General features: G+C 47.6%; 2 protein-coding genes across 2 annotated transcripts; one reads left to right on the forward strand and one right to left on the reverse strand.

The window, feature by feature from the left end:
• Positions 1-678: 678 nt before the first annotated feature.
• Positions 679-7,687, reverse strand: srp54 (signal recognition particle 54). The gene is made up of 17 exons (XM_023951667.1): positions 7,556-7,687; positions 6,571-6,647; positions 6,290-6,387; positions 6,115-6,206; positions 5,937-6,021; positions 5,751-5,855; positions 5,554-5,620; positions 5,392-5,449; positions 5,065-5,215; positions 4,812-4,960; positions 4,636-4,736; positions 4,458-4,544; positions 4,310-4,383; positions 4,108-4,216; positions 1,685-1,855; positions 1,518-1,613; positions 679-1,195 (listed from the first exon to the last, which is right to left on the reverse strand). Exons 3-17 carry the CDS (start codon positions 6,365-6,367, stop codon positions 1,104-1,106), a joined length of 1,515 nt encoding a protein of 504 aa, XP_023807435.1. The 5' UTR covers positions 6,368-6,387; positions 6,571-6,647; positions 7,556-7,687; the 3' UTR covers positions 679-1,103.
• A 3,510-nt stretch (positions 7,688-11,197) lies between these two features.
• lrrc57 (leucine rich repeat containing 57) lies at positions 11,198-13,728 on the forward strand. Its single transcript, XM_004082128.3, has 6 exons — positions 11,198-11,349; positions 11,781-11,933; positions 12,231-12,366; positions 12,442-12,710; positions 12,813-12,998; positions 13,070-13,728. Exons 2-6 carry the CDS (start codon positions 11,850-11,852, stop codon positions 13,109-13,111), a joined length of 717 nt encoding a protein of 238 aa, XP_004082176.1. The 5' UTR covers positions 11,198-11,349; positions 11,781-11,849; the 3' UTR covers positions 13,112-13,728.
• Positions 13,729-13,738: the final 10 nt, after the last annotated feature.

The raw sequence follows: 13,738 nt of genomic DNA on the forward strand, positions 1-13,738 counted from the left end.
TATAACGGTCTGTGGAAGGATTCAAAAGATTTTTTTTTTTAAATTTAAATCATTTAGTCCTTTGATGATGCTCAGATTTATTTGCAAGTAGAACCAAATAGAACACAAGAACCTGGTCAAGTCATGTGGACCAATGAGAACGTTCATCTCTTAAGAGATCCTATTCTAATAGTTTTCCAAATCAGCACGTGAAGCATCAACAAAACACAGAGGTCTCACTCGGATTAAAATTCGTGAAACCTTTGAATTGCAAGTCTTGGTGCATGTCTGCTGGTGGTGGTGGCATCATGATAGTTACTTTAGTTTAGACCCTGGTTGTACTTTACAGATCAACATGTCTGGAGCAGCTCTGTTCTCAAGCACATGATCCCGCTTGTGCAAATCCATGGGAAATGGAGTAATCAGACTACTGCGGAAAAGGCTTCCCGAGTTACTCTGTGGTTTTTAATCGCCTAAAGTGAAGCTGAGATGAAAACCAGCTGACGTAGGAACAAGCTCTGCGTGTGGCTTTTCTCACAGAGAATAAAGAAGATCAAAGTTTCGGTTTTATTTGGTAAAAGTCTAAAATCGATGGTGAAATCGACCTTTTCTAAACCTCGACCTATAAACATGTCAGTGAGCTGACGGGGTGCCGGTAAACGCTCAGACATTTCAGCCTTTAGCCAACTGCAGAAGAACTTCTTTCCATCCAAAAAGTCGTTTTATTGAGAATTTTAATAGAACATGAGCTCAAACAAACTATGAAGTCTTGGTTGTTCTTCAGAACTTTCCTCTAAGGGAGAAAACGCCGGTTTCTCCACCGAACGACCAGAGCAGCTTTAAAAGGAGCGACACAAACATTTATTCTGACCCGACGTCTCCACGGATCATCTCAGCAAATCAGGACCGGTTCTGCTACGTATACATTTCACACAGATTCATCATTTCCACTCGTCTTCATCCACCCTCCTCCTCCTCCCCTCAAAGGAACATGGCAGTAAACAAAGCTTGTCCTGCTTCTTCAAGTCCTCCTTTTACTCTGCAGTTTTGATAAAAATGTCGTCTGCTGGTGCAGACCAGCAGCAGGCGGCCCCCATCATCTTCTGCGAGAAGGCAGGGATGCCTCACATGTTGTTGAATCCCATCATGCCTTTCATGTTTCCGGCCGCTCCCTGCTGAAACTGGCGCATCATGGACTGAAGACCAGCCATTCCTCCTGGAGACACAAACAAACCTCCGTCAGAGGAGAAAGGTTCCTGCAGATCCTGCTGTGAAGGAGGAGCCGGAGCTCCGGGGAGACCCACGGCTGACGCTCCTCACAGCAAAACCGCCTTAACAGCACCGGGTCTACAGGGATCTACAGGTGGTTCTCCTTCCAGGTGTAGACATCCATCCATCAAAAGATCACATGACCTCCAGTCCAAAGAGGACGAATGTTCCTCAAGGTTCCGAAAAACATTCACAGTCATGTGGTCCAAACAGTTGCAGAACCTGGTTCTGATGTTTGGTTAGGAGGTGTGCTGCAGTGAAGGTCTCACCCATGTGGTGCAGGACTCGGGGGTCCATCATCTTGGCCATCTGCTGGTTCAGTTTGGCCATCTGGGACGGGTTCACGTTCTTGGACATGTCTCCTCCTGAAAACGAGCACATCAGGATCAGGACTCAAACCCGCCGAGACATCCGAGTCGCCCCCACCGCGGCCTACCTTTGAACAGCCCCTTGATGCCGCCCATCTTCTTGACCATCTGAGCGAACTTGGTGTACTGGGTGAGCAGCTCCTGGACGTCTCTGGTGGCGACTCCGGACCCGCGGGCCACCCTCTGGATCCGGTTGGGCTGCTTACTGAACAGCTTGGCTCCGTCTTTGCTGTCCAGCTCTGTGGAGGAGGAGGCGGAGCCAGAAGAGAACGCAGACGATGTCAGGTCCACGAGAGGAACCGTCAGGAACACAGAAACAACAGCTGGAAGCTTCTCAGGTTCTATGTGTGTGTGAGAGTGTGTTACAGTGTGTTACAGTAAGTGTGAGAGTGTGTTACAGTGTGTTACAGTAAGTGTGAGAGTGTGTTACAGTAAGTGTGAGAGTGTGTTACAGTAAGTGTGAGAGTGTGTTACAGTAAGTGTGAGAGTGTGTTACAGTGTTTTAAAGTAAGTGTGAGAGTGTGTTACAGTGTGTTGCAGTAAGTGTGATAGTGTTGCAGTAAGTGTGAGAGTGTGTTACAGTGTGTTAACAGTAAGTGTGACAGTTTGTTACAGTGTGTTAACAGTAAGTGTGACAGTGTGTTACAGTAAGTGTGAGAGTGTGCTACAGTGTGTTACAGTAAGTGTGAGAGTGTGTTAAAGAGTGTTACAGTAAGTGTGGGAGTGTGTTACAGTAAGTGAGAGAGTGTGTTACAGTGTGTTACAGTAAGTGTGAGAGTGTGTTAAAGCGTGTTACAGTAAGTGTGAGAGTGTGTTACAGTAAGTGAGAGAGTGTGTTACAGTAAGTGAGAGAGTGTGTTAGTGTGTTGCAGTAAGTGAGAGAGTGTGTTACAGTAAGTGTGAGAGTGTGTTACAGTAAGTGAGAGAGTGTGTTAGTTTGTTGCAGTAAGTGAGAGAGTGTGTTAGTGTGTTGCAGTAAGTGAGAGAGTGTGTTACAGTAAGTGTGAGAGTGTGTTACAGTAAGTGTGAGAGTGTGTTACAGTAAGTGTGAGAGTGTGTTACAGTAAGTGAGAGAGTGTGTTAGTTTGTTGCAGTAAGTGAGAGAGTGTGTTACAGTAAGTGTGAGAGTGTGTTACAGTAAGTGTGAGAGTGTGTTACAGTGTGTTAAAGTAAGTGTGAGAGTGTGTTACAGTGTGTTGCAGTAAGTGTGATAGTGATGCAGTAAGTGTGAGAGTGTGTTACAGTGTGTTAACAGTAAGTGTGAGAGTGTGTTACAGTGTGTTAACAGTAAGTGTGACAGTGTGTTAACAGTAAGTGTAAAAGTGTGTTACAGTAAGTGTGAGTGTGTTACAGTAAGTGTGAGAGTGTGCTGCAGTGTGTTACAGTAAGTGTGAGAGTGTGTTAAAGATTGTTACAGTAAGTGTGAGAGTGTGCTACAGTGTGTTACAGTAAGTGTGAGAGTGTGTTAAAGAGTGTTACAGTAAGTGTGAGAGTGTGTTACAGTAAGTGAGAGAGTGTGTTACAGTGTGTTACAGTAAGTGTGAGAGTGTGTTACAGTAAGTGAGAGAGTGTGTTACAGTGTGTTACAGTAAGTGTGAGAGTGTGTTAAAGAGTGTTACAGTAAGTGTGAGAGTGTGTTACAGTAAGTGTGAGAGTGTGTTACAGTAAGTGAGAGAGTGTGTTACAGTGTGTTACAGTAAGTGTGAGAGTGTGCTACAGTGTGTTACAGTAAGTGTGAGAGTGTGTTAAAGAGTGTTACAGTAAGTGTGAGAGTGTGTTACAGTAAGTGAGAGAGTGTGTTACAGTGTGTTACAGTAAGTGTGAGAGTGTGTTACAGTAAGTGTGAGAGTGTGCTACAGTGTGTTACAGTAAGTGTGAGAGTGTGTTAAAGAGTGTTACAGTAAGTGTGAGAGTGTGTTACAGTAAGTGTGAGAGTGTGTTACAGTGTGTTACAGTAAGTGTGAGAGTGTGTTACAGTAAGTGTGAGAGTGTGTTACAGTGTGTTACAGTAAGTGTGAGAGTGTGTTACAGTAAGTGTGAGAGTGTGTTACAGTAAGTGTGAGAGTGTGTTACAGTAAGTGTGAGAGTGTGTTACAGTGTGTTACAGTAAGTGTGAGAGTGTGTTAGTGTGTTACAATAAGTGTGAGAGTGTGTTACAGTGTGTTACAGTAAGTGTGAGATTGTGTTACAGTGTGTTAACAGTAAGTGTGACAGTGTGTTACAGTAAGTGTGAGAGTGTGTTACAGTAAGTGTGAGAGTGTGTTACAGTGTGCATGTTGCAGTGTGTGTGTGTGTGTGTTTGTGAGAATGTGTTACAGTCATCTGGTCATTTATGTGTTTATATGAGTGTGTGTTGCAGTCTGTCCCTGGTCATTCATATCTGTGTGTGTGTGTGTGTTTCAGCGTGTGTGTGCTGCAGTGTGCGTGGGTGTGTGTTGCAGTGTGTGTGTTTTGCAGTGTGTGTGTTGCAGTGTGTGCGTTGCAGTGTTACCCTGGTCATTCATGCTGTCCATGATGGTCATCAGTTTCTTCAATCTGGCCATAGATTCCTGCTCGTTTCCTTTACTCATGAAGTCTGTGCCGAAACCTGGAATCATACCCTGAACACACAAACACACACACAAACACAAACACACACAGGTTAGTCAGCACCTGCCCCCCTCCTCTGTGTCCACCTGTGTGTGTGAAGGTACCATGATCTGTCCAAAGGGGCCCATTTTCATGATGTTCTGGAACTGTTCATACATGTCTCTGAGCGTGAACTGCCCTGTGGGTCAGAGGTCACAGATCAGAACCACGACTTCTGGTGGGGGTGGGGGGTCACAGCATGCAGTTCCTCACCGTGCTTCAGCTTGTCGATCAGCTCTTCGTTGTCGTCCAGCTTCAGTTCGTTCACTCTGTCGATCAAACCCTCGATGTCGCCCATCCCTGACAAGATAAGGAGTCACGGTTTCCATGGAAACACTTTCAGAGCTAGACCCACGTTTCCACAATCAAAGTGGGTTCAGAGGAGGCTCACCGAGGAGTTTGCTGATGAACGGCTGCGTCTTGAAGGGCTCGAAGTCGTCGATGTGCTCTCCCGTCCCGATGAAGATGATGGGACTCCGGGTGGCCGCCACGCTGACGGGAAACAGGCGAAACGTGAGTCAACGCATGTCGGCCCTGTGACGTCATCAGTGGAGGACAGGCTCTTACGCGCTCAGGGCTCCTCCCCCCTTGGCATGTCCGTCCAGTTTGGTGACGATCACCGAGGCCACGTCCACCTTGTCTTTGAAGGCTTTAGCCTGAGACTCGCAGGCCTGACCGATGGAAGCATCCATCACGTAAACTATGTTGTCTGGTTGCTATGGAGACAAAAACAGGAGGGGCTCAAACACACCAGGAACAGACACCTGGATGCAGATCAGGATCAGCCCCCGCACCAGGCAGGTGCCTTCAGGGAACTCACCACAGCGTTGGAAACCTGCAGCATCTCCTCGAACAGAGAGTCCTCCTGTTTGTGTCGGCCGCTCGTGTCCACGATGATGATCTCAAAGTTCTCCGCTTTGAACTTCTCCACGCCCTCGGAGGCAATCACCACCGGATCCATCTCCGTGTAACTGAACGCAACGCAGAGAAGAACAAACTGATGAGGGGGGCCTGAACAGAACACTGACAAGAACCAAGTGGGACGAGGAGCCCAGTGGAACAAAAGCAGACGAGAACCCGAACACATCCAGAAGAACGGAGTAGCAGATGGAAGGAAAACCGGGATGGAATCTGTGCCAAAACTCACCTGCCATAGAAGGGGATTCTGGCTTTGGTGGCGTTCTGTTTCAGCTGATCGAAGGCTCCTGCGTGAACGCAGAGGACAGGTAAAGGAGTGGACAACGAGGACAGACCAGCAGTTTGAGCGGTGTGTGTGTTGTTAGTGTGTGGTACGGTGTGTGAGGCGCACCGGCTCTGAAGGTGTCCGCACAGATCAGGCAGGTCTTCCAGCCTTTCCTCTGGTAATAGTAGGCCAGCTGCAGGACGAAACAACAGTTTCATCACAGGTATCCCACGTTCACGCCACGTGTTTCATCAAATCCTTTTAGTACAGAGCAGCAATGAGAAGTTCTATCAAAGCAGAGCCTGGTTCTGGACTTTGATCACCTTGGAGCAGGTGGTGGTTTTGCCGCTGCCCTGCAGACCGACGAACATGATGACGTTGTTCTTTCCTTTGGTTGGCGTCCAGGCCTTCACTCCCGGGTCCACCAGCTGGAACACAGGTCACACACATGAGCCCCTCCCGGTCACATGGCCCGGTCACATGACTTGAGGGCGGGCTGCTTGCCTCACCTTGACCAGCTCCTTGAAGACGGCGTGCTGGATCATCCTCCTCTTGTTCAGACCTGAAGCCATCTCCTCCAGGTCTATAGCAGCTCTGCAGAGACGGAGGGCACACAGGTCTACTGGACTGGACGGGTTCAGAACCGGAACCAGTACGGCTGCATCAGGTAGAAAGGCACTAACTCACTTTACGTTCTCCCTCAACTGTTTGACCAGCTTGATGTTGACGTCTGCCTCCAGCAGGGCGGCGCACACCTCCTTCAACATGGCGTTTAACACCTGAGAAGCAAACGGGTCGTTTAGCGGGTCACACCAGGCCAGCTGGCGATAGACAGAACGTGCGGTCACACGACCCGCTTTACCTCCTCATTGATGATGGTGGCGTTGCTGAGTGACCTCAGCGCCGAGGTGATCTTCCTGCCCAGGTCGGCCAGAACCATGGTGGCGGTCTGATGGGGTCCTGAAACCAAACTCAAGCATGACTATGAGCTCCAGAACCACCTGGGTTTTTGCAGCTGACCAGAACCACCACTGACACTATAGAAAACATGCAGCAGCAGCACCTGACTGGACCGGACCTGGTACCGGTGGAGCCTAGGGTGCAGTTCAGCAACCCGAGTGGGCACAAATGAGACCCACTTACTGTGTGAGAAAAGGCAGGATCACCCCCACTGAGCACGCTCAGTTATCCGCTGACTCCTGTAGGCGGCACCACTTTCTCTGCACAAGAACAAAACACAAGTCAAGCCGAGTCAGAACCAAAAGAAATGGACCGAAGATCCTCTGTGATTAAAGATGCTCCACTGCAACGTGAACACCTGCAGCTCAGTGCACGAGGTCATGTGACCACGTTTTCCACACAGCTGACGCTCTAATAGGACATGACGCAACGATGTTGTTGACACACGCCCACTAAGACTCATTTCAACAATCTGAAGGCCACGCCCCCACCTGAGCACAATTTTATTTATTCATTTTAAGTATTGAAGTTTTCTCCACAGAATAAAACGTTACATTTAATATTTCAATCGGCAAAAAGGGAAATATTTCTAGAACCAAACCGTAAGCTTGGATTTCTGCTGTAAAGTTCAGCGGATTCACATAAAAACACCAATTTCTTTGTTTATAAAATAAATGAGCTTCAAACAGGAAGTCGTGGGGATGACGTCACTCAGGTTTTGGTAAACTTGTTCTAACCAAGAAATTGATCAACCCGTCCCGTGTTCCGTTTGGGTCAAAGAAGCTTTCATGTACTGTTTCTACCATGGCGAGGTTTTGTTCGGACTTCATTACCCGGCGGTTCGGTTCTGGACCAGGATCTGTTCCAGCTGTTGCCGCTAAACTAACTGCGTGGCGTCACCCAGCGCATGTCCCGGTTCCGTTGTGCACGTCCGAACCTTCAGTGCACTATGATCGAGCATTGCCCAAACCCATATTCTGCCGGAAGTTGTAACCAGAACCGAAATCGAGTCCGGACCCCCAACTACATCAACAAGAGCGTCGTAGCTACTAGCCGTTAGTAATTAGCAGCTGCTGTTCGGTGCACGAAACCGGGTCAACCCCGAGTTCGGAGACTATGACCGGCCAGAGGCCGAACCGACACACGGGCTTATTAGGAGAAATCTTACCGCGCGGTGATGAGTTCGAACCACTAACAACAGAACCAAACTCTGAGGTAAACGTCAAATAATCTGGGCCGGAACACCACGTCATCTGACCCCCCTCAGCGGCTTTAGTTTAAATGGCCGTCAGTCCTCACAGCGCCCCCTGCTGCGCGGGAGGACGCAGAACATCGACCTGATTAATTCTCTGCGCTTCAAGAACAGTTCAACAGATGTTATTAAAAACCTTTATTTCACAGAAAACAAGAACAGAAGCCGAAAAAAATTAAAAAAAAAACATCTGCAGGAAAACAACCCCCCCCCCCCCCTCAGGGCAGACCAAACCCACATCACTGGTCTGATTGTCCGTGTGAAGATCAACGAGTCAGCAGTTCATGGTCGACGACGCCTCAGAGGAGCAGCAGAACATCAGTCAAATGTGGAGATGAGTTCTGGTTCTGGTATTGAAAATCTTTTAATAAACGATGCAAATGATCCCATATCTTGAAAAAGGTCCATAGAGGGTCAGTCAGCCGACTGAGGGGAGGGGGGTTCCTCACAGCTGCCCGCCGTTCTCCACTGAAGCATCCTGTTGGACAGAACGTCGGTCTCTGCAGCCAGAGCCAGCAGCTGAGCGGTGGACGCGTCCTGAAAGAGACAGAATTTCTGATGCCGCCCTGCAGAAACTATGTGCAAGAAAACTGACAGGCTGAAACCTGCATCATTAAAAGACCACTGGGAATGATTTGAAATGGATCAAAAGATGTCGTCTTGGTGCAGAACTGTGATCTCAGTTCTGCACCCTCCCAGCTGGGCCCGTTTCCTGCCTGAACATGGATCAGAAACAGGATGAGGTCATGTGACTGACCAGCAGAGCCAGGTTGTTGCTGCAGTCCTCCTGGTTCCGGACCGATCTCAGCTTTTCCTCCAGACGCTCCATGAAGTCCATCATCATTCGGAACGACTCCACCACGGACCTGAAACACGCGCTTTCATCAGCTCCCGCCCCCCTGAGATACAAGACCGTCGCTGAGGCGGCTGCTCACCTGTGCAGGTGAGCCGGGACGGGCAGGTCGGTGCGGGCCAGCGGCGCCATCAGTCTCTGAGTCAGACTCTTCTGCTCCTTCAGGACGGCCAGCAGGTGAGCCCCCAGCCGCTGAAGCCCCTCGCTCCTCCGCACTGCAGGACCGCCAGGAACAGGTGAGGCGATGGCGTCGAGTTAGAAGAAAGAAGAAGGAGAAACTCACTCAGATGGAAGGCGTGAGCGACGTCAGAGCTGTGCATGTCGACCTTCAGAAGATCCAACTGCAGCTGAAGCTGGAAACAAAAGGGGGGGGGCACGATCAGAACCGTCTACACAAGAACCGGGATGTTCTACGAGGTTCACGCTCAGATGGACAGAACAGCAGACTGAGCTTCATGGATCTGGTTTAGACGTTGAGAGCAGACGTTTAGGAGCTTCGGCTTCATCAGGTGCAGCAGCCATGTTTTCACACTGAAGAGCTTCAGTGTCAGTTTACCTCGTCCAGCTGTTTATGCATTCTGATTCGCTCTTTAGCCTCATGCAGGTGAGGGGAGAAGGCGGAGCCTGGCTCTGAGAAGGCGGAGTCTATTTCCTCCTAGATCCATGAAATAAAGAAAAAACCTCTTGAAAGGTGAAAACACATTAGCGTTTTTATAATTATTCATTTTTCATGTCCCTCTTTTTCCTGTCGTTATTAATTGGTTTGAACTTTAGATTTGCTTTGTTTGTATTTATTCTATAAATGAATATATTTAATTTCTCCATGCACGCGGATCTGAGCTGGGTCACAGTCCGAACTCTGGTTCTGACCTGAGAAACCGCTCCAGACGCCACACATCTGGACAGCAGGCTGGCAGCTGGAGTCACGGTGAACGGAGAACAATCCCAGTGATTCATCTGACACCGGTTCTGGTTCGTAGGTGGTTCTGTCCCCGCTGAGGAGAAGATCACTCACTTTTTGCACTTTTCAGGCGAAGAGTGTTTAGTCTGCACACAAGTGTCCAAACAAAGCGATCGGGAAAAATCACAGGGAGTGAAGCATCACTAGATCGGCGATCTTTGTTGACTTAGACTCAGAACTTTAACATTAAACCGCAAAAACTGGCCCTCCGGAAACAAAGCGGAAGCCACGTCCGTAATATTTATGCTAACTGAATCTTTCGAATCGAACTGCTGTTTGCTTCAGTGTCGGAACCCTGACGGAGCCAATTCACAAAAGTCCAAACGGTTCCGGTTTCAAACTTTGCGCTGGTTCCGTTTATTTGACGTTTTGTCAATGAAAAGACGCAAGAGAAACCTAAACAACAAACTGACAGAGACGTCAACAACCGAACGCAACTACAAATCCCAATTCATATTCCCGCCCAAAATGTCACTTCCGGTTGGGTCTTTACATCCGCTTAGATGTCAAAATAAAATAAATCACAAAAACTCGAACTCCTAAAACATGAAAAAAATATCTCAAAGTTTGCTTTAAGTCAGTAATAAAAAAAAAATAATGACACAAAATAAAAACAATATAAAAATATAATATAAAAATTAAATTTAAAATTATTATTTTTTTAATTTTATTTTTAAATTAATTAATTTAAAAATAAAATTAATGGATTTAAAATTAAACTCTAAAAAATTAAAGAGAAACCTAAATTCCATTCTAAAATCAACATTGTCGCTGATTGTGTTTAATTTGAGGCTAGGGTTTGTTACTGATATTTTTTTGTTTTACTAAAGTAGTCAATAAAATTAATTATAATGTTGATGTGATTATTCACTTAATGTAACAATAGAATGTAATTGTTTTTGTCTAACATTAAAAGTGCACAAAAAGACAAACCACACAAAAATAATGAGAAGATGTTTCCAATATTTCCCTTCTGTGGTTAATAAACAAACATTATATCTCTTTGAAAGGTATTCGTTTTTCTGTTATTTGAAAATAACCTTACAATTAAGTGTGGATTCCTGCCACAAAGTTCTTAGCCAATATCAGTCTACTTTAAAAACAAAAAAACAAAGCTTTGCTTACACAAAACCTTATCAAATCAACCTTTATAAATATATAAATGGAAAAAAACGGAAATGGAAAGTGAATCAGGATATGCTTAACTGAGGGGTAAAAAAACAAAAACTTTACACTCTTTTGAGTCACTTTGTGGAATAATCAGACAATTTGATTGAATATTTAAAAATATTGATTTTTTTTCTAGCTGTAATTTTCTGAAATGAAGATACTTAAATGTCAAATTTAACCTACAATCTTCATGTACAATATTAAAGTGAAGGATGTAAAGATGTCTTCAAATCTGTGGAATTTAGTACAAAAACTTTCAAAATAAATTACCTGAAATGTTTATGTTTAAAAAAATTGGCAAAAACATTAGATCAACCGTAGATTTTAACTATGTTTAATATTTATCAAAGTATAAAAAATGCCTTGTGAAATTTCGTCATAGGAGTTTTTTCTGTGTTTTTTCAAAACAAGGGAAAATATACTGATCAAATTAGAATAAAATACAGCTTAAACTACAGTAAATGTTAATCAAATTAAACTTTATAATATTGTAATATAGGTTAGCTTTGTCTCCCCCTGTCGTCCGACCGCCGAACTGCAGTCTGTCGTTCTCGTGAGAGTTTCTGCGTCCACGTTCCTGTGACGTCATTCCCTGAGAGGATCAACGCCTGTTTACAATCCTCGGGGTCGGCACAGGCCTGGGGGGAGTTCATCTTCATTTCGTCGGTGAAACCAACCTGCCTCCTCTGAACCGCGAACCGGAACGAAGTTTTTGACGTTTGTGACGTAAGTAAGCGCGCGGAAAGCTGTTGGTGGGGCGTGGCCGTCAGCCGGGTAACTACTCGCCTTGGCTCGACTCAGATTCGGGTCCTTTTGGGCCGAACCGCATTGCTGTCTGTTGTCACGTGACGGTGGGGTCATTATGGAAACCCGCCCTGCTCCAGCAGAACTTCGCGCGAGCGGCTCCTTCCTGAATGACTGTTCGGGAGCTCGTGTCAGAATAGCACGCGCTTTAACTAAGCAGCTGCTTCTAGGACTGAAAATGATGATGAAGAGGCTCTTCATGGATCGTCGGCCTCTGATGAAGAAGATCAGAGATCCTCAGGAGGAGCTTTAGGGTGAATCGGTTTTTGTGGAGGAACCTAAAGTTCTGAAACTGCTACGGGAACAGAACCGGAACACGCTCGTGCATGAAGGTCGTCTTTTTCTCTTTAAAGGTCTGAGGACTTTCTGGACATGAGCGCCGCCCTGCCGCTGTAGACCGGTGAAGGACCATCTGTCTGCTGATGGGGAACAGCGCGCTCAGGTCTCACCTGGAGACCTCCCAGAAGACGGGGGTGTTCCAGCTGACGGCCAAGGGGCTGCAGGAGGTGAGGCGGATGCAGATCTGTGATCATCAGAGCAGACGGTCTGCAGAAACACCTCGACTTCTGCACGAAGACCAGCTGCTGTGGATCTAACTGGGATCAGGGGAACTAGACTCGCTGAGGGTTTGCTGGTTCCTCTGACCCGAGACCGGGTGGGCTAGTTAACCGTAAAGCTCCAGAAAAGCCTCAGGAGGTCTCAGGAATCCAGAACCTGATCAGTCTAAGCCTCAGTCTGATGATGTTGAAGGTCCAGAAGGTGGTGGAGGTCCGTGACGTGTTCTTCTCTCTGACCATATTCAGTTTCCAGAGGAACTGCAGAGACTCACGGCCAACCTGAGGACCGTGGATCTGTCGGGAAACAAGATCGAGGTTCTTCCTGCTTCCATTGGGAACTTCCTGCAGCTCAGGAGTCTGACCCTGAACTCCAACCGGCTGAGTGAGTTCTGGACTCTCCGTCTGTCCCCTTCCATCGTTGATCCGTCTCTAACGTCCGCCTTGTCTTTGCCCCCAGCTGCTCTGCCCAGCGAGATGGGGAAGCTGAAGAAGCTGGAGACCCTCTGTCTGAACGGAAACCGGATCGAGCGGCTCCCTCCGACTCTGGGTCAGCTCAGAGCTCTGCGGACCCTCAACCTGGCCGGGAACCAGATCTCAGAGTTCCCCTTGGGACTGGGAACCCTGCGGCAGCTGGACATGCTGGACCTGTCCCGGAACCATATTCACATCGTCCCGCCGGAAGTGTCGGATCTGCAGGCCATCGAGATCAACCTGAACCAGAACCAGGTCTTTCTCCTGGTTAATCCTAGCCTCTGACGGCGAGGTGGATTCTGTGGAACCGGAACCAGGCTGTCGGCGGGGTGACACTGCTTTCTCACTGTTTTCTAGATCTCGGTTGTGTCCCCTGAGATATCGCTGTGTCCCCGTCTGAAGGTTCTCCGTCTGGAGGAGAACTGTCTGGAGCTGTCCTCCATCCCTCAGGCGATCCTGAGCGACTCTCAGGTGTCGCTGCTGTCTCTGGAGGGAAACCTGTTCGAAGTGAAGAATCTCAGAGAAATCGAGGGATACGAGAAGGTGCGTCCCCGTCGGTGCGTCCCACTCCCTGTCTGCCGGTTCCTAACCGTTTCTCCTCTGCTTCTCCTCAGTACATGGAACGATTCACAGCCACCAAGAAGAAGTTTGCCTGAAGCTCCGCCCATGAGGCCGGATCTCCACCTGCAGGCAGAACCGGCTCCAGTTTAGCAGCTTCTCACCTTTATTGGTCCCAGCAGCAGATCACACCGTAGGCAGGAATGCTTTAGAACCCAGCAGAACCTCAAAGACAGAACCCAAGAGGGTTTCAGGGAAAACTAAAGAAGCGGCTTCAGGTTCTGTAACAGTCTGGAAGTTCTGAAGTTTTGCAGAGACAGTACAGGCCGTCCGCTTCCTGTGGGTCCCGGTAAAGTAAGCCCGCAGTTTGTGCTGGTCTTCTGAAGGTTCTGGTTTGTGCCAGAGCAGAACACTCACTACATATTTCTCAGAACCAACCAGAGTTTTTTCTGCCCAGACTCATCATCGTGCATCAGGATCCCAAATGTCTTCAGCTCAGAGGAGCCGCTCTTCCTTCTGAGGGTCCGCCGTCTTTGGCTGTTGGTCCAAAGGTCCAGATCTGACGGTTTATGTGTTGTCGCTTCTGAACTCCACCTCTCTGTCATTTCCTGCTTGAACCTTTTAGCCAAGTAAATGAAGGAACTGTTGGTCTGATGGGGAAAAAAAGCGCTGCTGGTTTTAGAGCTGAATTAAAGATGAGTGCATGAAGAGCCTGGCTGCTGCAC

The sequence above is a fragment of the Oryzias latipes genome, chromosome 22 (assembly GCF_002234675.1).
Source record: "Oryzias latipes chromosome 22, ASM223467v1".
In the NCBI taxonomy this organism is placed as follows: Eukaryota; Metazoa; Chordata; class Actinopteri; order Beloniformes; family Adrianichthyidae; genus Oryzias; species Oryzias latipes.